General features: G+C 37.8%; 2 protein-coding genes across 5 annotated transcripts in view; both read left to right on the forward strand.

The window, feature by feature from the left end:
- ppp1r13bb (protein phosphatase 1, regulatory subunit 13Bb) overlaps positions 1 to 8,716 on the forward strand; it is a 31,566-nt gene extending 22,850 nt beyond the window's left edge. For all 4 annotated transcript variants that reach the window (XM_038287479.1, XM_038287480.1, XM_038287481.1 and 1 more), the window contains 8 exons: positions 2,026 to 2,159; positions 2,713 to 3,163; positions 3,248 to 4,029; positions 4,113 to 4,250; positions 4,592 to 4,725; positions 4,814 to 4,980; positions 5,077 to 5,276; positions 6,107 to 8,716. In XM_038287479.1, the coding sequence (XP_038143407.1) occupies positions 2,026 to 2,159; positions 2,713 to 3,163; positions 3,248 to 4,029; positions 4,113 to 4,250; positions 4,592 to 4,725; positions 4,814 to 4,980; positions 5,077 to 5,276; positions 6,107 to 6,148 (2,048 nt within the window). In that variant the 3' untranslated portion in view covers positions 6,149 to 8,716. The remainder of the gene's footprint in view (positions 1 to 2,025; positions 2,160 to 2,712; positions 3,164 to 3,247; positions 4,030 to 4,112; positions 4,251 to 4,591; positions 4,726 to 4,813; positions 4,981 to 5,076; positions 5,277 to 6,106) is intronic.
- A 4,556-nt stretch (positions 8,717 to 13,272) lies between these two features.
- LOC119785060 (disheveled-associated activator of morphogenesis 1-like) overlaps positions 13,273 to 23,969 on the forward strand; it is a 76,188-nt gene continuing 65,491 nt past the window's right edge. Inside the window, exon 1 of the mRNA XM_038287450.1 lies at positions 13,273 to 13,329. The gene's annotated coding sequence lies outside the window, so the exon portion shown is untranslated. The remainder of the gene's footprint in view (positions 13,330 to 23,969) is intronic.

Here is a 23,969-nt window from a genome sequence, read left to right on the forward strand (position 1 = left end):
AGTGACTCATTTCTTCTGTGACACCTGCAGTTGAGGGTAAAGAAAAGGTTAAGACACTATGAAAATACAGGAAGAGGTGAGTCATTATCTGAGGTGTATGTTTGCAGTTGAAGCATTTATCATTGCTATACTTTAATTATTTGTTTACTGTTGCATAGTGCCTATTTTCCTAGTACTGTGCAGCCATACTCTAGATTTGTCCAATTTGGGGAGACACATAGCTAATGGCCTGCAGCTGGAACTGACACCTAAAAGAGTTGGGCAAAGTATTAAGGGTTACCAATTACAAAAGTGCATCAAATTTATATTTCTAGATATGATAAATTGTGTTTTTTACTTGAATGTCCTAATTATGAAGTACTTTGTTGGTCTAGTATAAATGTAGTTTGAAGTTGTGGGACAAAATGTGGACAGTTTCAAGGGGTGTGATTACTTTTGTTCGATGCTGTACATTTCACCACAAGAGTATTTGGGATTGGCTGATTAAGAGTTGCACATCCTGTTCAAATATTTCCAGAAATGTTTGCGTCTCTTAAACAGACAACGATCGACGCACTGCTGATCCCGTGCCTGTTGTTTACAGTTTGGAGAAGGTTCGAAGAGTTGATTGCCTCATTTGTTGCCGTCTTACAGACCAGCCAATAATCTTAGGTTTTATTTTTTGTTTTTGTTCCTGTCAATTTCATAACACTTCACTGACTGTCCTGTTGTAGCACTAACCTTCATGCAAATATTGCAGCATCATCTAAAGCTCTGGGAAGCATTCACAGTTTATCCCCAACATTTCCACCTGATCTCTAAGAAGCTTGATTGAAGTGCCAGAAATTGTTTAATAATTACATAATTTAGGAAAAAAAATGCAGGTTTAAATTGACCAAGTTTAAATTTAATTGCTCAAATGAAATATATTGCTTCCCATTCAGACTATTAAAACATAACAAAGCCTTAGTTTTTTTTTTATTAATGGAATGAGTTTTCAAAAACGTTGGTCTCTCCTTGATCTAAGGCCTGAACAGAAATCCCATAAATACATCAGAATTATGTTTTTTCAATGTTGTGGTCTTCACAACTACCTCTACTTTTCTGTTGTCTTTTTTTGTTTTTTTTTCCCTTCTTGCTATCTAAAAGGCACTACTGTGTAAAATAGTTTTTCCTTCTTTAAATAAAATCTAAATGTGTTTTGTCTAAATTCACATCTTCGTATAAATTCTGTTGCTAAACACTAATGCATGCAAATCCACCATCATGATTGCTGTCAAGTTTAGACTCAGGATTGTTGTCCTATTGATCAGTTTTTTTGTTTTGTTTTTAAATTACCAATTTCTAGCATTGTTTTATCTGTTAAGATGGATTTTTAGACATCCATTTTTACTTGAAATGCAAACTTAAAACTTCACCAGGAGCTGTTTCTGCTCTCAACCAAGTGGTACATTAGAAACGTCTTACTGCTAAATAACGATGTACTCATCATTGCTGTCAGAAATAAACACAGGGTTACCACCCCGTGTGATCTCGTTTATGTTTCTCTGTTGGCTAATTCTGGAATGAGGAATATTGACTAGAAGTCAATTAAGACTTAATTTTGTTTTCCATTATTTGTAAAGATTTAAAAAAAAAAAATCCTCTAAGTATAGCTGGTATTGAAGCCTAACTTGTTAATGTCTTTTATTCAAATATACTTAATATTATAAGACAAATTCTTTAAAATTGTTGTTTGTAGAAGTCTTAGAAACGGAGATAAAAGCTGCCTCATTAAAAATGGTTTAGCCTTTTAGAGGCACAATCAGTCACTTCATGATCTCTGGTTAATGGGTTCCACACACATAATCCTGACTCCTCCATCTGATTTTGTAACCCATGCTGGTAGTTACGTCACCCTGACTAATATCCCACACAGTCCTGAACATTCATTTCATATTTTTATTAAGTCAGTTTAGTTCTACCTTTGGCTATTGATATTTAGCACTTATATAAAAAAGATTATTATTTTTGAAATATGCTAATTGTCACCTGGTTGTGTCCCAGCTAATGACACTGGTTGGCCTACTATAGGCAAGACCAGCACCACTCTGAAGCCTCCTGAGAGACGAGACTCGGGGACGGACAGTCAGACCAAGAGCCCTCCCTCAGGCTCCCCCGTCACCCCAAACTCAGACAAGGTAAGCAGCTTATTTTTAAAATAGTGTTTAATTGGATATGGAATATTCAAGACTGGACTTTGATGATACATTTTCTCAGGAAAGATTCTTGAAATCTCGTGCTGCTTCTCATAACAGTCTGTTGATGATAAATCAGACTCTAATCAGTCATCCTATTCAAGAAAAATCTTGAAAAATTGCACCCACTTTTTAAAATATAGGAAAATAAAGAGTTTTTTTTAATCCAAACAATGATTTTATTGCTGGATATTTTAACTTTCCCCCAGTGGATTGCTGTTATGTCATTTTTGGAGTCATAATTTTGTATACAAAGAACTGAGCCACTCTACCATAGGTCTACTCTCAGAAAGTTGAAATGATGGAAAAGGAAAGAAAACAGGCAGCAAATATTTAATCATTGTTATTGCCTCCCTTAGTATTCAGGAATGACATCAGATAATCTTTTCTGCTGATGTTGATGCAGCTTTAATGGTCGAAGCTACCAGTGAAATTGTTTAGTAGAAGTTTGTTTGTTTTACTGGATTCACTTTCTTGGTTTCCTGCTTTTTCACAGGTGCTAGATCCAAAGCTTGCTGTTTCCTCCCCTGCCATTACCAAACCACAACCGCCACCTTATGGATCCCACCTCTCCTCTGGAAGCACAGCCAGCTCTTTGGAACGACGCAAGGATGCTCCTCCCCCACGGCCCCTTCCCAACCCACCGGCGGCCGCGTGGCCCCGCCTGCCGCCCTCCACTGGCTCCTCCTCTCAGCAGATCCAGCAGAGGATCTCCGTTCCACCGAGCCCCACCTTCCAACCCAACGTCCCGCTCTTCCCTCCCATGCTGAGCGAGCGTCTGGATCCCCCGCCTGCCGTGGCGGTGCGTCCCTTTATCCCAGACAGAGGAACTCGCCCTCAGTCGCCACGTAAGGGGCCGCCAACTGTTAACTCAAGCTCCATTTATCACATGTACCTCCAGCAGGCTGCGCCAAAGAGCCAACCACTGAAGCCTGCTGTTAAAGCAGGTAAGTTTTAAGAATAACTATTTGGAAAACATCCAATTAAAATAAGGTCTTGCTTTAATTCTGCCTTATCTTTTTTACTTCTAGTGTACGGGAAGCCTGTTCTCCCCTCCAGTTCGACACCAGCATCTCCCCTTCCTTACATGCAGGCAGGTGGGGCCTTCCCGACGCTCCAAGGCCTACCGGGCAGTGACGAAACTGTAGATGGAGAGCTGGATGATCAGGAGAGCTTCCAGCGCCTGGAGCCTTCAGCACCTCCTCCCAGCGTGGAGAATATCCCACGTCCTCTCAGTCCCACCAAGCTTACGCCTATGGTTCATTCCCCGCTCCGCTACCAGAGCGACGCAGACCTGGAAGTGCTACGTAAAAAGCTGGCCAACGCTCCCCGGCCGCTGAAGAAGCGTAGCTCCATCACAGAACCGGAGGGTCCCAGTGGTCCCAACATCCAGAAACTGCTGTACCAGAGATTCAACACTTTAGCTGGAGGCATAGAGGGGAATGGTGGCGGTGGATCAGGTGGGGGTAACGGTGGCGGTAATGGAACACCATTTTATCAACCAGCTACTCCGCCGGGATACCTGGGAGCTGATTCGCTGGCTGACACAGACAACCGCAACCTCCATACTGAGACGCAGCAGCTGCCGCCATCGGGAGAGGAGGAGCAGGGCTCTGAGGCTCCCTCTACAGCTGATGCTAACGACAATGAAGCCATGCCATCACCACTGCAAAGCGCTGCAGATCGCAGCGAAGAGGAAGATCAAGAGGGGGACGGAAACAACAACCTAGGAGGCTCTGATGTGTCTCTGCCCAGCCCGGTGCCAGAGGTCAGCTCTCCGGAGGAGAGGGGGACAGCAGTCTCACAACAGCTGGTGAGATACGGTGACATAGACAAGGTTCATTTATTTGTTGAGTCAAATGCTTACCTCTCTTTTTATTTTTTAAATCTTTAAAGGAGAAACGCACAAACCTGAAAAAGCCAGACTCTGAGCGCACAGGACACGGCTTCAGAGTCAAGTTTAATCCTTTAGCCCTGCTGCTTGATGCATCCTTAGAGGGAGAGTTCGATCTGGTTCAGAGGATCATCTATGAGGTATGTCCTAAAAACAAATGTTTTATGTGCTCTAATAGAGTATTGTAATAGTATTCTTTATCCCATTTACTTTAAAGTCAAAAACCTTTGTGTATTTCTTTAAGGCATTAAACGGTGAAAGAAATTTGAATGATATTTAGCTTCTGTTCTACCTTTAGAAAGAAAGCATATCTGTTTAGTATCTTGAAAAATTCTGTGATCTAAAGCAGCCCACTGTGTCCCTTGTCTTATGTTTAGGGTGGTTTTGCCGGAAGCTGGCCTGTGCATCTCTGCAGCTCCTCCAGAGTAAACAGTTTTCTTCATGATTTTCTTTTTTAATCTTCCTTTTTGCTTTCCTGCAGGTTGAGAACCCCAGCACTCCGAATGACGAGGGCATCACACCTCTGCACAATGCTGTGTGTGCAGGACACCACCACATCGTTAAGTTCCTGTTGGATTTTGGCGTGAACGTCAACGCCGCAGACAGCGATGGATGGTGAGCCTGTCGGGTCTGATGCCAGAATGCCGCACGGCGACTTTTGGATCTTCTGCTATTAACAGTTTGTTTCCCCCCCCCCGAGCAGGACTCCTCTTCACTGCGCCGCCTCCTGCAACAGCGTTCATCTCTGCAAACTGTTGGTCGAATCTGGAGCCGCCATCTTTGCTACGACCATTAGCGATGTGGAAACGGCAGCAGATAAATGTGAGGAAATGGAAGAGGGCTACATCCAGTGTTCCCAGTTTCTATACGGTGAGAAATTGTGTGGAAAGTCCTGGTTTTATGAGCTCTACTGCATCATCAAGTCCTTCAAATCTGACCCAGACTGTTTTGCGCTCCCTGGTGTAGGTGTTCAGGAGAAGCTGGGTGTAATGAACAAGGGGACGGTGTATGCTCTGTGGGACTACGAAGCCCAGAGTCCAGATGAGCTGTCATTTAAGGAGGGAGACGCCGTCACGGTTCTGCGACGACAGGATGAAAATGAAACGGAGTGGTGGTGGTCCCGGCTGGAGGACAAAGAGGGCTACATCCCCCGCAACCTGCTGGGAGTACGAACAAACTTCTTACTAATTTAACACTTCAGTTTTCTAAATTAGTATTTCCACTTCTAGGTTAAAATTTAAGCTCTGCTAACCTCTGGGGTAAATCACTCTTGAGATTCACTGACATGGAAGGAGTCGTTTATCAAGCCAACTGCACAGTATGACAGGAGAGCATTTTTCTGGGATGTTTGCTATATAAGTGGGGTGGGAATAGTCAATAGAGGGTGAACAAACAGGATTCCTGCACGCGTGGAAAAAGAAAAATTTGTGTTGATGAAATGTTTGTATTTCCTTTTGTTGCTCTCTTTCTTCCTTCACATCTTTCACATCAATTAGTTTCAGTTTTTTGCAGATTTTATTTAAATATGCTCACGATAGAAATATAACTTGTATACACAAGAGACTTTAGTTCTGGAAAAATTTATAATTTGTACCTTGAAAAATGTGTAGAACTCCTGGAGTAACACTGAAACAAAAAGTACATTAATACAAATTTTAACAGCAAAATCATAGGCTTGTGTAACCTCCTGTCTCTGCTCTCCTGTAATGAGGGAAAAACATGCTTGATGATGCTGCTTTTAAAGCCATGGAAGCAGTTAAAAATATTCAATGAGAAGATGGGGGAAAATGCGTTTTATTTAAACATATTGGAAAATAATATGGGAACTTTAGATGTACTTAGAAATCCTTAACTGGCACTAGCAGACAGGCATGCTCCGGTTAATTAAAAATATAATTTTTGACTTTGTCAATGTAGAAATGTTGGTATGAGACTAGAATCAAATTTAAGTTATTTGGAAGGAAAGAAACTGAGATTCCTGTGTTTGTTTCCACAGCTTTGTCCGAGAATCAAGCCCCGTCAGCGCTCCCTGGCGTAATGTCCCACACCTGGACCCAAGGCACAACAGAGGAGCCTGGTGCTCCGACTCCCTCCGTGGCCATAACCCTCCCCAGCCTCGTGCTTTCAAAAAATTCCTCCCTTAATGCAGAGGGCATTGAACTATGACACACTCTCTCCTATCTGCACACACAAAGAAAAGCACTCCAAAGTCACACAACTATCTCCATCCTTATTGACCCTCCCCCTTTCATTTTACTGACACGATTGAAGGATTCAAACAATACCCCTAACCTGTATTTCTTGCAGTGTTCACATTTCAGCCATCTCTTTAACAAACGTCTTCTTGATGGCGCTGGTTTACATGATACCGAATAATAACTGCAGATTTATCTTTAGGTCTGGTTTGAGTTTGAGGACGTTCTTTTTCCTTGTTTTGGTAAACCTAAACATAACAGCACTACAAAAAAAAAAACTCACCACCAAAGATGAAATAAAGTCAAGGGTTTTCAGTCAATATTCTCTGCTCAATGAAAAGCTGTAGAGAGATTATCAGTTTCTTTGCTGCTGTCTGTAATTATTAATGGCTTCCAGCAGTTGAAGTTTCTCTGTTCTCAAGGGGCTGACATGGAAACGTGGTAAAAATAAACTAAATCCTAAGTATTATTTATACAAGCTAGTAAAAAGATTAACATTAATCTACATGTATTATAAATTGATTTCCATGACATCATTAACTGTTTCTTTTTCCTCCTTTTGTTGAATTAATGTGCAAAATCTGGATGCAGAATAATGGTGGATCCATGTTGAGAACACCGATAAATTAAGCGAGCCTTTGAACAGTAATGTTGTTCATGCGTTATATGATTTAGATATTAAACAAATGTTCAACTGAGAGGTTCAATATGTGTACTAATATGATATGAAATGAGTGCATCCCAAAGACAAAGTTTGGAAAGAGGTCAACAGTATTTTAAATCTAGCAGAAAATGTTTTTTTTGTGTGCAATTGTAGATATGTGTGAATAAATACAATGCACTACAGATTGATGCATTTGCAGAAAGAAGGAAGAAGATTAAATCCTCAGTAGCATCAGTTATGTGAAGCACCCTTCCCAATGCATTGGCGCTCCTGGTATAGATGTGCACTGAAGCCTTAAAATGGATTATTAGAGAATCTGTGATGGCAACTGTTATCCAACAGGGAGCTGTATGTGTTAACATTATAAACCTGGGCTTTTATCTATTTTTTAGTTGCAGATAAAATTTGAAATTAATTCATCTTACTGTATATAGGAGCAGACTTTAAAGGGGTTCGTTGCTGATTAGGCATATGTGTAAAAGCCCATTTATACCCCAGAAAACAAAAGGTTAAAAAAATAGTGAAACTGAATAAGAATAAAGGAAACTGCAATGATCAAGACCCGTCTAAGTTAAAGTTAACATTAAAAATGTACTGTGTAGGGTGGATTTAACACAGCACCATTTTTTTTTTTCCCAAGGGAAAAGATGCTTTTCCAAAAATGTTCTAAAGAAAATTTCAATAATTGAGAAGGAAAAATAAGTGAACTTATACAAGACTGACAACTTTCATCTCACAGAGAAAAATCACTATATCAATAAAGAAAAATAATTATAGAAATGATTAGATACAAAGAAAATGTTCACACTAAAAACAGAGCATTAGATAATCAATGTATCTATAAGAGAGTGGACGCTCCAGACGTTTGATCAAGATTGGTCACTGATTTCACTTTAATCAAATTAAAGCTGAATTTTATCACCCAAAAAGCTGATTTTCTTGTAGAACTGAAGTTAAATAAAAGGCTTTTTACACATTTTTAGCTGAGGGTGCCAATGAGTGCCATAACTGAAGCTGAAAGGGCAAAAGATGACAAAGAATAGAAAGTTTATATTTAAAAATGACCGATTTATGTTGCAGAGCTGTTTGCTATATATTGCATCTTCAGGTGTTTTACAGGTCGGCTTTGTCTACATTCACCCACTCACTCCTTCCAGACTCCTCCCTATAAAACTAGCTTTTAAGGTGAAGCTTCTGGATTCTCTGGACTCTGAAATGCTGGTTTCCCTAAACATGTAAATTCAGTCTGAAAGAATTCAGGAAATTAACTTTATTTAAAAAAAAATGAACAATGTACCTTTTTTTTTTTTATCCCAAACAGCCCAGTAGCAGAATCTTGCTGTTCTCCTCTTATAACCTCACTTATTCCAGAAACATTTTCTTTCCTTGGACACATTTTTATGTAATTTACATATTTTATTTTGAAATCCATTTTTTTTTTTTTGTCTTTCATACTAGCTCAATTATACAGGATGTCCTCCGTGGTTTAATTCTGATTATTTGACCAACTCCACTGAATATCTCAGGACTGACAACGTGCTGCAGACACAGTTCATCTCAGCTCTTGTATAGCATTTAAAAAATTGCAGTTTGTTGCAAATAAGTCTGGGCCGTCATGGTATAGCTCCTGTATCCTTTGGTTTGTGCCATAAATACCTTTTAAATTAGGGTGTGAATACTAGAACTGATCCTATTTGTTTGAGCTTTATGTTGCTGAAATGCTAATAAAATCTATTTGCTCTGTTTAGCTGGTGCATTATTTTATTGATTATAAAAATCTGGCTTTAAATTAAGTTGGATTTTTTTTCCCCCTTTGAAATACGGTAAGTCCAAATTACAAGCTGCGTATTTATTTCAGAGGTGAGTAGAGTACCAAAAAATTGTTTTCAAGAGAACAATGTTTCATCATATTTTTACTTAAATAAAAAAAAAAAAAGGAAAAATCTTATAAATAACTCATCACTTCTGACATTAAAAATTATGTAATGAAGACAGACCAAGATATGTGTATATTCTGGTATTTTAAAACAAGAATAAAATGATTCAAAGAAGCAATGTGAATGAAAAATAATTCCAGGCAGAAAAAAAAAATACTTCTCCAAAATAATATTCTTTTAAAATCAAATTTAGTAAACCAGTCCTTCCAGTGACAATATATACTCTTTAGTGTAATTTAGCTTGACCTCCAAATGTTATGGTTGGTTCAAGTGAGCTTCTATACACAAAAAAAAAACCCCACTAAATTTGACAGAAATATTAGTCGTGTGCCTTTATCTGGGTCACTCTTGAATAATAAAAAAAAAGCTTGTTTTCAGTGAAGTTACCCTGGATGGAGAAACCATGCATTTTACACAAGTAAGAGTAGAAATATTTTATTAGATTTTTATTAAGAGAAATGCAACAAGTTACTACCCACCTCTGATCTGATTGTTTCACTTTGGTTTGTTGATCTCAAGGTCAAGTGTTGTTTAATTTTAATCATATATTGCAGATAACTTTACAAAATGTATTATGCACCGAATTTTTTAGCAAGTTTTGGGGATTTTTTTTTTATCCAAAAAAAAAAAAAAGCTTTGGTGTAGGAAAGTCAAATGGGTCGGTTGTTTCCAATTCTAGAGAATAATTTTAATAAAGGAAAGAGGAGAGAGGTTGTTCAAGACCGAATCTATTCCTCAAACTTCTATCTATGCTGTTCAGTTCTGAGCAAAACTCACATAGCTCAGCAATTTTCTTTTGTAATGATACATTTGAAAGTGACTATACAGTGGCGGATCTAGATCAAATTTACCAGGGGGCCAGCGTGTTTTCATGGGGGCACAGAAAAGCATGAAATAAAAAAACAGGGCAAGAGGTTCAAATATTTGAGAGCTGCATGAACTGAAATGTCTTTTCAATTAGGTTCAATAAAAATTATATTTCTTATGAGGTCAATATACATTTATAATTTAGGAATTTTACATATTCTTGACCTAATTTAAGATAAAACTACCGTTTTCTATAACATTTGAATTAGAACTCAAGAAAAACTGTTAATCTGAAAATATTAGAGCCTTTTTTTATTTGTTGTGGATAACAAAAAAACATTTAGCAGATGAAAACTGTGATCCTATCTCAATACCACTGAAGCTATCACCTTATTGTTTTTGACTAATTAGTAAAACAGAATTTGTAAAGAAAAAGAATGAAGTAGATCCAAAGGACCTATGAGTAACCATGTCTGTTCCAGCGCATAGCATCATTAGAATTTCTTTTAAGTATTATTTCTTCAGTACAGGGGCCATAACAAGGGCACTGGCCCCCGTTGTCCCCTGTTTAGAATCGCCCATGTGATTATATAATTGTGATTCGTCATCATAAGCTGATACATTCAGTTGTTATTGTAAGCTAATGCATTTATTTTCCCACAATCATGACAAAATTATATTTTAGTCAACACAAAATACATTTTTATTACAAATTCAGTACAATTTTTAAACAGCCACAGAATCTGCATTTAACTTCTATTATTTTGTGGAAAAGCAGAAAGTACAGCATGGTTGCTCTCCTGAAAGGAGCAGAAAAGTTGTTGCTAAAGAGAACCATTTGATCCCAGGGCTTTTAGTGACAGAAACCTGTTAGGTTTAAAATCAAGGTGGGAATCGTGTAATTTATACATTTTACCTCCAGGGGGCAGTAAATCACTTCTGCCCATGACCATTCACATTCCAAAGTTAGTTACTTCTGATAGAAAGAAAAGAAGAAAAAAGTGAGAAACAGAACAAAAACAAAAAATGAATTAACACTCTGGTAAAAGGTTTCACATTCTAAAAACTGGATTTTATGAAACTCTACACCTACTTTTAAAATAGTTAAAGTTTGCAACCATTTCATTTTTATGTACTCTATTTTTGAAAAACAAGCTGTATAAATTGTTAAATATCATTATCTTTTAGTTATAACTTTTTTTTTTTTTGGGGGGGGGGGGGGGGGGTGCACAGTTTTATACATAGATGCAAGAACTTCTCCTAACAGAATAATAAATAATTAAGAAAAAAAAACTCATTGAGAACACCAGAGTGAAGTTTATCCTATATTTTTATGGTATATTTCCTCTTTAACAAAAAAAAAACAACAAACAAACAAAAAACTTAAGAATAAAAAAATTTGGATATAAACTTAACTTTAATAAAGTATATAACTTTATAATATATTGTTATAAATGTTTTGCAGCAGATATGTGTTAGAGAAGGGGTAGATTGTGGCTAATTTTGTAAAAGCCTTCACACATCATCTTTAATGAAAGGACCGCTCTTGGCCTCCTTCCACCACTCTTTTCACGAGGTTGGAGCATAAAGAGGTGGGATCTTTGACTATCACTTCACAGTTTTTCTGTTGGATTTAAGTTTGGTGATCAAGAAGGCAATGGAAGAAGGGTTAGTTTGTGTTTGATTATTCTTGTTTGATAACATGCCATGACATATTATCCTGCAAAATACCTGCTAACCCTGTTTTCAATTTAGTAATAGAAGGTATCCAGTTTTACGTATGCCGCCTTATTTCACAGAATTTCTTGCAGAGAACTCAGATGGTTTCCACTGGTCCAATTAAGTAAATGAGAGACATGAAAACCCCAAAGAATCACAGAGCCTCTACTGTACATAACAAATGAATCCAACCTGTGTTGCTAAAAAGCTCAACCTTGGTCTCATTAGACAAAAACAATCTGTTCCATTAAGCCCAGTTTCCAACAACTTCCTATGCTTATAGTAAACCAGATAAGGATTTTCCCTAATATTTTGACAGCATTTCACTTAATACTTGTTAAACTTACAGTGCATCATTTAATTATGTTAACCCTGCTATCATGCTGCTTAATCTGTAGTGAGGTGATTACCTCACTACAGTGACTGAATGTGGTTTTGTCTGAGCATGTTTATACCCCAGAGTGGCAAGAAGTCATATATTGCTAATTTAAAGTTCCAAGAAACATTTGTCATGTAACAAGGGGATTGCATAAAAAAAACGGTTTCAGTTATCTGGTATTTAGGTTACTGTTGCATTTCCAGTAATTGCAAAATTATGTTTTTGTAAAGAAAACAAAAACAAAAAAGAAAAATGTGTGATTTTGTTAACAGACGTTCAGCTGAATTCCAATTGAATAGAAAAAACCAAAAACACACTGTTGAAACTGACCTACTGTAAAATAACCAGATGCGGTAATATGTATTCATAACAACTGGATTCCCAACATAGATGCTCTAATTATATTCTTTTTTTTTCGTTGCATACATGCCTTTTTTCCCCCAGTTACTACATTCCTACTTTGTGTGCTACTTAGAACTGGGACGTTGTCCATTGTGAGATTTATATAATTCCTTCATACATTCAATAAATGCCCTAAAATCTATCGCTTTTTTCATATATATATATATATATATATATATATATATATATATATATATATATATATATATATATATAAAGAGAGAATAGAAAAATAGCAATAGAAAAATCCCTTTATTGTCCCACAATGAGGAAATACTGGTGTTTACAGCAGCGAAAAAAGAAAGACTGCAGAAGAAAAATGGTCGTACAAAAACAAACAAAAATTTGTGCAACCTGCTGATGAAGATTCTCAGTCATCCAGGTCATAGTCATTCTGTAAAAATATCCACTGGACTTGGTTTCCAAGATTTGAAACCAAGTCCAGTGGATATTTTTTGAACTTTTATGGAATTTGTGCAACCATTTTTCTATAACCCGCGCAGTTGTAAACACCAGAATTTCCCCATTGTGGGACAATAAAGGGAGATTCTATTCTATCATTTATATACATATATATACACATACATACGTATGTATGTATGTATGTATGTATGTATGTATGTATGTATGTATGTATGTATGTATGTATGTATGTATGTATGGATGGATGGATGGATGGATGGATGGATGGATGGATGGATGGATGGATGGATGGATGGATGGATGGATGGATGGATGGATAGATAGATAGATAGATAGATAGATAGATAGATAGATAGATAGATAGATAGATAGATAGATAGAGGCCTACATTTACAAATAATAGTTTGATAAAGTTTATTATGGAGTTAGCCATCAAATTCAGCCAAGTCAAATTTGTTCTTCACTCAGAGTCCGGAACTACAACCCCCATGAGGCACCGGGGTAAAGATTGAACTGCGCATGCGCATTACCTGGTGGAGTAAACCGACGAGGTGACGCTCAGCTCGGACCGACCAGTCAGAGGAATCGTTTGTACTCGTTTGGGTCCAGGGCTTTCTTCTCTGCTCTGTTTTTTTAAGCTTTATCCTTTGGACTTATGGAAACGGAAATTAGACTAATGTCACGCGTTAGGAGGTGAGTACGGACCGCTGTTTCTACAACAGAAAACTCCCCGCTAAGCGTGCAGGGAGCCGGTGTGGTACCGGGGCCGTATTGTTTGTGATCTCCGCACCGGCGCCGCCCGGTGAGGCCAGTCGGATGTGAGGTTTGGGCGAGTTCATTCATGCTCTGCTAGTTGACGCGCAAGGAGGTTTGTTGTCATTTGAAACAATGTTAACCAGAGGGAAAAAAGAGGCAGGCATGAGTTTGGTCTATATTTGCATATATTTTGTTTGTGTTTGACCCCCTTTTTGTTGTCTGGTCTGAGGCAGGCTGACCTGTCTGAACGAGATTAGAAACAGGAGCAAGGATCCTCTAAGAAAAGCTGCTCTGTTGAGTCACTAAAAGCTTCCTTAAATCCATAACAGTTAAATATTACCTACATTGTATTTGGACTTTGATATTGTTAATACAAACGTATTTGAATGTTAGTAACTTCAGCATTATTTGGGAAAAAACTCCTTAATGGTTTTATATACACGAGTTTCCTCATTTCTATAAACTTAGGAATCAGTTTTTATGTTTCTGATTTTTGTGGCCACAAAAAGATTAATTAATATTCTCCAAATTGTAATTTAAAGCAATTTTTTTCAAAGATATAAAGTTTGTTCCTAAAATGAACCTTTATTTACTCATTACCTCACCTAACAAACCTACTGAGTTATACCATTCATTTGGTTAAAAATGGTGTTTTTAATCATACTTTTTATGTTTTATTCCAAAAAATATGGTTTTAAAAAGCATTTTAAATAAGCAAGAGTTTTGTTTTTTTCCCCAAATCTTATTTTTGTGCTCATAGTCCACCTCCTAATGCCTGCTTTTAATTTATTCTGCCCTTACAAATGAGTTTCCTGTTAGTTTTCCTTTTATCCACCAATTACACCATCTTGTATGTTAGCTGACTTGACAATTTCCTTATTAAAGTCTAGAGTTTTGCAGCCTTCATAAGTACAGGCCTGTCAAGCTATCAAACATTTAAAGCTTCAGTGTGGAGATAAAGTAACCAACTCAGACGTGTGAAACAAAAATCACCTCATGGAGTGAAACAGTCACAGGTTGCACGGCTGAGATTATCTGCAGTCTTATACCCAGTTGGATATAATTCAGAAAAGATTTGCATTCCTGAGCATTAAAAGGCCCTACATGGTTGAAGGACCTGTGTGTGCTTGTAAGAATGCTTACCACTGTGGTGTCATCTTCAGACATGTTTTGACTGTAAACACAGAGGAAGTCTAACCTTATTTTGTCCACATTCTAATGCTCAGAGGTGGAGATGAACACAGACAGGCCTGGACATTTAAACTAAACTTTTTGTTTTTGTTTTGTTTTTTCTAAATATCTTGCAGATGATTTCTTTGTATTGTGACCGTGATTGTCTCAAAGGTGTAGTGGAGGATAGGGGTGTAAATAATAATCGTTTTGTATCGATGCGTCGATCCAAGAGCTGACAATCCAATGCACTGACACGTCCGCAAGAGTATCGATTCATGTTTTTTTTTTTTCATCCATTTCCGTAATTCTGACTCCTGTGCTGCGTTGGCGCTAAACCGATTTTGCCCTCCTACCTCCCTTCCTTTAGCCACTACCCTCTTTCCACCTACACACACACATACATTGTTGTAAACACAGAGGCATTATTATTTTTCACTGAATAAGGTTTTAAAAGGCCTAGGTGGAGTACAACTTTGCTACTTCTGTTGTTTCTCAAATAAAATGCATAACAGTATTACAGCTTTCATTGATTTATTTCAAATTTGAAACATTGTCTAGTCTGTAAGGTAAAAAAAAAATGTAACCAATAAATTTAATCGAACCTATCGTGGTGTATTGTTGAGTATCGAAAATAATCAAATTGTTGGGTCAGAAACGGGTGATGTTCTTTTTCCGGGTGGATCATCAAAATAAGTGGTCCTCCTAATTGTCAATCATTCTGGTGATAAGTTTACATAAGGCTGTCCTACGTGCTCATCCCGATTTTCACTTACCGGTGGTGAGTCTGACATAGTGGAAAAATTGGAATTCTTCTTTTAGAAAGTAAGCTTGTATGAGCGATGCAAACAGCAACTTTTAAACAGAGCGTGCACAAGGGGAAATGGGCTCTCCTACGCTTTTAATAGGCGTTTCCTCTCGGAAGCGGGTACAGGGTTGTGCATGTGCATCTTTTCTTAAAAGTGGATTTTCGAAAATTTGCAAAAAATCCTCCACTATACCTTTAAGCATGAAGCTGTTATATTGGCGTCTAAGAAATGACAACAAATGGCGCATTTGGACATTTTAAAACAGTTGTGTTTTTATGCTGTTCTGTCTTGTTGTTTCAGGCTAACTATTCTACAAGTGTCTAAATGTGGTTATATTTTGTAGCAGTGAGTTTTGAATGGTTGTGTTTCTTTCCACTGTGAGCCTAATGTGTCTTTGGGCTGGTCTCACAAACACAAAAGCTCCATGATAGATTAGTTTCTTTTTGTTTGTTGACTTTGTCTCTTGCTGTCAGCTGATATTAATTGGCCTCCAGCAGATCAGGTGATGCATCGGAGCATCACTTCCTCTAAAAGGAGCCAAAGCAGCTGCCATCATGTGTTTTTTTTGGCATCAGGTGTTTGTTAATTTTGAGTCTCTTTGGTTCCTCAAACTCAGTTGCCCGTACGGCTTAGCTTTAGCCGCTGCCATTTGTGAGGGCGACTCCTAACTAAGGGTGTGCAAAATAATCGTAAAATCGATGAATCGTGATTCTAATTTTTGTGATCTACTGAATCGATTCTTGAAGGCAAGAATCGATTATTAAAAAATAAAAAAATGAACAAATAAAATACATTAATGGTTGGCGCACATCAATCAAACCAAGTGGAATACAACTTCCAGTCCAGCAGATGTCGCTGCGGATGTGTTGACGCCTGCTGCTTTGTGTCATAAGCATGTCCGGACTGATTATCCTCATTTTGTTATTTTAAGTTTGATGAATCCTAAGATCTTTTTGTTGGTGTGTCCATGCCAGTAATAGTAATATTTCTGTCCAGTATTTGTTTTCATTGCAACACCTCCAAAAGTAATTTCAATAAATACAGCTATGTATGAATTCAGTTGCTTTCAGTTATGTATCAATTGAAGACACTATCCAGATCACACCCAGCCAGTCAGCCACTGGTAAGGGCTGTATCTTTTTCTTACAGTGTTCAGTGAAAATATCACAATGCATCGCAATATTTCAAGTATCGTGATGCATCGTGATAGAATCGCATCGTGGCATGTGAATCGTGATTCGAATCGAATCGTGACTTCTTTGCCAATACCCACCCCTACTCCTAACCCCACTAAAGCTTGAAGCCTCGAATCTTGATGTCGATTGATAATCGTTTACTTAAACCTGCTGCAGGGTGATAGATGTGTAAGAACCTTGAGTTGATTTTTTTGTGCTCCAGACACAAAAGCGTCAGCACCAAAGGTGGCACTCCATTAACAGTGGCAGTCCATTGTATGTCTGTCAGCACACGTACCACCAACGCACGGGGAGCTCAGTTAATGATCTGTGTTAAATTTCACTGAGCTGACAGGTTGGCAGCTCACTGGATAGTTCACCATAGAACAACTATTTGCCCTCCATAACAACAGAACTGGGGAATACACCGTTTAAAAAAAAAAAAAAATCACTATGCTCTTTAAGCTGCAACACAGCCTTTGGCTGGAAAAGTCCGCATCTGGACCAAAAAGATGCTCTCAGGTATCCACTTGTAATCTTTTACTTTTAATCTGTCTACAAAATACGAGCTTACATTCAAAATGTTTACATATTAAATAAAAACAACCCTGTACCTGCTCCTGAGAGGGAACCACTATTAAACGTCTTTGAGAGCATGCGCAAGCCCATTTCTCCTCGTGCACACTCTGTTTAAAAGTTGCTGTTTGCATCGCTCGTACAAGCTTACTTTCCAGAAGATTTGCAATTTTCCACTATGTCAGACTCACAACTGTTAAGTTAAATTGAGGATGAGCATTTGCGTAAAAATATCACCAGAATGATTGACAATAAGGTGGACCACTTATTTTGACATTTAATACAGGTCAACGGCGGGTTTTTTGCTCAGCGTATGGGCCGCCCGCATCACTGAAGAAATTTATTTTATTACTTTGACTTCTCTTTCAATTGATCAATCTTGATGATGGGTAGCATGTTGTAGTTCTTATACTGCATTTTAGTAATACATCTGTAGAGTTACGTGTTCTTTATGTTTTGTTTTGACAATTGAAAAATTTGAGGAAACATAGGTTTATAATTATAATTTTAACGAAAAGAACTGCATAGGATTTCCTTATATTCTACCATAGCCTAATCACCAAGCTGAATTCTTGAAGTATTTGGGCGTTCGCACACACACGAGAATTCATCTTGTCCCACTCCATTCTCAACTGTTTGAGATGTGACTCAGCTCAGGTTGGCCAATCACTTAAAGGCCAATTTATGCTTCTGACGCATAGCGTCTGCAACTGTCCCATGCAGAGGTTCTGCAACTGTCGTCGTGCACATAAAAAAAAATCCTGACTATACATCAGATAGTCGCAAACCCGCACAGACCCCAAGCGGAAGTGTGCAGACAAAAAGCAGCTGTGATTGGTCCCTGGTATGCCTTTTAGGCTGTCTGTGTGGTCGTCTTTCTCGATTCGGTGCCGGGACATGCCATTTTAACAACCGAGGAACAAATACAATGGACAAATACAACGAAAGGTTAATCGAGGAGGTTCGCTCCATTAGCAGAACCTGTTCCTCTTCGATGTCTAGGAACTCTACATCCATCTCCATGACCATGATATCTTGTAGACGCGCCATTATTGTTTTGGAAGATAAACACTCCCACCAACGCCGCCAAAGTTCTTGCGAGTTCTCGAATAGGCTCCCCCTTGCGCTTTGGCAGGAAACTGCTGTGCACCCCTAGAAATTCCAGACTGATAGTGCAGAAGCATTCCAGCATAAGTGGTTCACGACAAGACCCAAGCGACATTTGATGTGTGCAGTTGCAGAAGTAAAATCATCATGGCCTTGTAGGCGGAATCGCACACGCGTGGCTGCTGCTATCGCATTGGTTTTCTCAGAATCCTTTATAGCTTGTAGTCCGATTTCTATCTGAGCAGCAAACTACACCACGAGAACAAACTGTTGACAGAGTTATGTAGTTGGAGCAGTATTCTTGAATTATAATTTCAATAAATGACCCAAAACACAAAGTCACTCAAGATTTTTAGCTGCTTTCGATCACTGCTGCCACTTTTTATACACACTTATTTACCAAACCATCTTTATATGAATTTAAATTGGTTATTTATATTAACAATGGTTTACAGATTTGAAGCAGAAATTGCATCTACCTGAAAGGTGCCATAATGTTTTTTTACTAATTCATTTATTTGTTACCGTGTTGTGACTCATTAGTGTAGGTAATTTAAGGAATAGTGGGCCTATATGCTTTTAAATCCCTGGTAAGGATGCCAGTTTGTTAGGTCTCTACGTTTTTAGCAAAGTTTTTCCTTGTTGGACAAATTGCCTTAAAATTCTTATGTAAGCTTGCATCTATTGTGAAGATTTTAGAAGAATTCCCTGTTCTCTCACGGGGACCATTCTATAATGCTCTGAGATCTAACTTAAGTTTTCTGTTTGTAACAAACTCTTCCACCTATGACTTGTCCTTGAATGTGAAAATGAACATATTTGCTAATTGAAAAGGAAAAACTCCTGGTTCAACAATGGGCAGGGCTGTGTTTCTGTAAATCATGCACTGTGAAGTCCTGTTCAGCTTGTTCCAATCCAGTGAATGTGTGTTAGTGTCTCTAATGTTTTTGTTTAAGCATTTAGTGGATATATATACTGAATGAAAACATACCGACTGCAGTAGCTAAGGTAGCAAATCCGGTTGGTAAACATACCTCAGTCGCTCTCTGAGGTTAAACATTCACTACCTCTGCCTGTCTGCTTGCTGTTTAGTTGTGTTGAGTTTTCTTTTTTGTATAATATTTTTTTCACCCTTATTGCCTTTTTTCAATCACGTTTTGCTGATTTACATCAAACTATTCGGTTTTTGATCGCGTCTCTACAGCAGCTGTTTTATTAGAGCTTCCTCCTCCATGATTGATCCAGTTTTTTTTTTTTTTACTGATGTCGATGATGATCAATAACATCTGGGGGTTTTGGCACGGGTGGCGGCGTTCCAGATGGTGGCACTGTTTCATCCTCCCCATGATTTGTGGTGGTTCTGGTGGCAGCGGTGCGGACCTGCGTTACTCCAGCGGGCCGCCACAACAATAGGCCTGTATGACTGTTTGAATGTGCCATTCTTTGCGCAGTGTGCTTCACTGGGGCCAGACAATAGCGTCATTTAGCATCCCATCTACATTTAGGCCTGCTATGTCACCATGGTACCCCCCCCCCCCCCCCCGCCATACCACACCCTACCCCCCAGTCTGCCCTGCCTTTGCACTTGTTCTTGATATTGGGGCAGCTGCTCTTGTCAGCCTTTGTTGGCCACACCCAGGACCCTGCATCATATTTTGAGGATTGTTGAGGCTATGTTGGCACAATTGGGGAAAAGCAAAACCATTATTACTGGATTCATGCTTTGAGGGGACCAGGACTTCTTTAACATAATCAATTAGTAACAAATACAGAATTTTTTTTTTTTTTTTTTTATTGTAAAGGAAGCAAAGAAAACTTTAATGTTAGATCAAAGAGTTGCATGCAAAGTTGTGTCAAGTTTTTCAGTTAGGTGAAAAGACAGAAAGGCAGTTAAAGAAAGTATTGATTCTACACAGTGAGGCATCCCAGGATTTGGGAGGCTTACTGCTCAAAGCAGAGCATTTTTTCTCTATTAATACCTCTGTTTTCTTTCTGAATGTTTTCCTTATAATGACTTTTTAAAAAGGCATGCAAAAAAGGCATCACTTTCGACAGCCCTTGAGCCCTGCTCTAATAGAGTATGTCTTTTTATATAAAGTAATTAAAACTTAGCTTTTATTGTAAGCTAAGTGAAACATATCCATCTGCAGGTTAGTGAAGAGGCCCTACAGAGCCTCCTAAAAAGCGACTGCTAGTCCCTCTTGGAGACCGTTGACTCTTGACCCTCCTGATTGTTGAGAGGTGAAAAGGCAACCCACCAAGATCCAAGCAAAGCCACTTGGTGGTGGCAGATGTTTCCCTAATGTACTTCAGTCTAAGTTACTTCACGGATCTGGATTATTCATGGGAAGTCCTCTACTCTGTCTTTACTTGGAAAATGCATCCTAATAAGAGAAGACACAGATTCAGAGCAGATGATCTGCGATCTTAAACTTTATGTGCTGTCACTGAGAGTTAAAACCTGATGTCATTGTGAGGGTCGATGCCAACATCTACGTCACCCTCTGTTCACTATAACACCTGTAGTTATTAAGTGTGTTGGGACCTTTAGACTCCATCCCAGTTCCTGTATGCAGCTCAGAGTTGCCTGCACACGTTTGCATGAAAATCCCACATCAACTGTCGTCTGTTTCTACAACTAGAACTGGGTGACCTATCTGATTTTTATTCTGGGCTAACTGAAGTTGTAGCAGCCGTACCCATGAGAACACAGTCGGTACAAGTTGTGCTTCTTTTAATGCAGATAGAGGCTTTCAAAATTATTCATACCTTTTGATTTTTCTTTTTAAATAACACAAGATAGCCTTTTGTTGTAAAATAAAAGAATAATGTTTTGTTTTAAAATCTGAATCATCAGAATGTGGTGTGCATTTACTAACCCAGTTTACCCTGATTCCCACACAAAAAGAAATCTGTTAAAAATCCAACCGTCTTCTTTTCAGTTTCCAGTAAGCAATGGGACATGTGGAGTATTCTTTCACATACTTGCTTGTTTCAAAAAAGGGTATCTGATGAGAGAAAATTTGAATTTATTGCTTACATGGAAATTGTGACGATAAACTGCCACATCTGCTTAAACACATCATAGTGGAACATGGCGACAGCAGCCTCAAACTGTGGGGATTATGGAGCTAGATTGGGGCCATAAAGTTTGCCCAGAAGAAAGAGATTATTTTTAACCTACCCCACCCCCCCAAAAAACAAAAATAAATCGGAAAACGTGTTGCACTTGGAGGAAAAAGAAGCATTTCAAACTGAATAGAAGTTTCGTAACAAAAACACATTCTAAACTACTGTTCAGATTCAAGATTTTTTTTTCACAGTTGCATATTAAAATTTTTTGGCAATGGAAGAAGGCTCCGCCAATCAGCAACTTGAGTCCAACTTGATTCTTGTGTGCTACAAGATTTCCTTATTTGTCAAACCAGAGCCGAACTTTATTCTCGTAATTTCATAACTATTTTTGTTGTGACTTTATTCTCGTAATATTATGACTTTATTCTCATAAATTTAAGACTATTCTTGTTGCAACCTTATTCTCATAATTTTACGTCTTTATTCTCGTAATGTTACGACTTTATTCTCATAATTTTTTTACTTTATTCTTGTAAATTTAGGACTGTTCTTGTTGCAACTTTTATCCTCGTAATTTTAGGACTTCTCATAATTTTACAACTTTATTCTCATAATTTTATAACTTTATTCTCATAAGTTTACCACTTTATTCTCGTAATATTACAACTTTATTCTCATAAGTTTACGACTTTATTCTCGTAATGTTACCACTTTATTCTCGTAATGTTACCACTTTATTCTTGTAATGTTACGACTTTATACTTGTAATGTTACAACTTTATTCTCATAATTTTACAACTTTATTCTCATAATTTTACAACTTTATTCTCATAATTTTACAACTTCATTCTCATAATTTTACAACTTTATTCTCGTAATGTTACTACTTTATTCTCGTAATGTTACGACTTTATTCTCATAATTTTATGATTTTATTCTTGTAAATTTAGGACTATTCTTGTTGCAACTTTATACTCGTAATTTTATGACTTTATTCTTGTAATGTTACAGCTTTATTCTCTTAATGTTACGACTTTATTCTTGTTATGTTACGGCTTTATTCTTGTAATGTTATGGCTTTATTCTCTTAATGTTACGACTTTATTCTTGTTATGTTACTGCTTTATTCTTGTTATGTTATGGCTTTATTCTCGTAATGTTACGACTTTATTCTTGTAAATTTAGGACTATTCTTGTTGCAACTTTATTCTCGTAATTTTTACGACTTTATTCTCATCATTTTACGACTTTATTCTTGTAAAGTTACGTCTTTATTCTTATAATTTTATGACTTTATTCTTGTAATGTAACGACTTTCTCATAATTTTACGACTTTGTTCTTGTAAATTTAGGACTATTCTTGTTGCGACTTTATACTCGTAATGTTACGACATTATTCTCGTAATGTTTTCCAAATAGAAGAAAAAGAAAATCTTTAGCCTGGCGCTAATACTACCATTTTTCATTATTTTGATTATTCTTTAATTTTAGGTTCCGTTTTTCTTTTGAACGAACTTTACGAATTAAGTCCAGGCTTTGGTCCAACTGAGAACCTATGGTCAATCCCGGAAGGAGGTGTCCACAGATGTTCTCTATTCAGTCTAACTTTTTATTATGCTAAGAAGTTTAGACAAAGCTGGTCTGGTGAGGAATTACGCAAACATTATGAGCTGCATTTGCAGTGAAAGTGGGCTCTACAATTAATTTGCCCTGAAGCTAAGTACAAATGCCACGTTTTTGGGTTTTATTTGTTTCAAAAAAGAGAACATTTTAAAAGTAGGATTCTTTTCTTTTTGCTTATTATTATGCACAACTTATTTCCTTTGAACACTCAAAACACAGCACCTGTTATATATGTGTAATAAAACTTGTAGTGACAACGTAGACACTGCTAAATTACTCATTGACACTTCCTCGTTTCACTTTGCTGTGAAGTCACACAGATTTTATGAGCAGTCTCATCCTGCCACATTAAATCTCATCAGTGGTGCATGGTTTACCACAGTATGAAGTGACGTGTCTATTTTGGGTGCTGGTCTTTCCTTTTCTGAGGCCTGTTATTTGGACTAATTGTCTCAAGCTGTTAGTCTGTCATGTAACGGAAGATACATTTAGACTTTTGGTGTGGTTTAGACTGAAATATTTATGTCACTTAATAATTCTCAGAATGTCCAGTTTATTTTTTTTTAAAGTTTGGGTTGTTGTTTTTCTTTTTGTTTGGCAAAAGTCTTTTCAGGTGTTGAAATTGGGCAATGAATTCTCTCCTGGGAGTTTGAGCGAAGCAAGGCAAAGCTTAGCTTTTCATGACAACAGGGATCAATATAAATCACGTCTGAGCCTCAGCCACAAGATGTGGAAAGAGTGCGGCCATGGAGGGCGTTTAAACAAAGGGCGCATGAGGGTCCGGACTGTGCACGTGTGAGGGGGAGTCCCTTAACCAAGAGTTTGCTTTAGAGGAAGGGAGGAGGTTTAATGGTCCTGGAGGGATTCATGTTTCACTTCATGCTCGCCTCCCGTGCCCCTTTGTCTAGGTCACATTATAGCAGCTAAATCCTAAAGCAGAAATCTTGGAAAAGTTGGATTTTTTTTTTTTTTTGGTTCCCCTGTGGGTTTGACTTTTGGATTTTTTTCATTTATTGTTTCTGAAGGAAAACTTTCAGCTGGT

Source organism: Cyprinodon tularosa, unplaced genomic scaffold, assembly GCF_016077235.1.
Source record: "Cyprinodon tularosa strain WSP-4 unplaced genomic scaffold, ASM1607723v1 ctg24, whole genome shotgun sequence".
Classification (NCBI taxonomy): domain Eukaryota; kingdom Metazoa; phylum Chordata; class Actinopteri; order Cyprinodontiformes; family Cyprinodontidae; genus Cyprinodon; species Cyprinodon tularosa.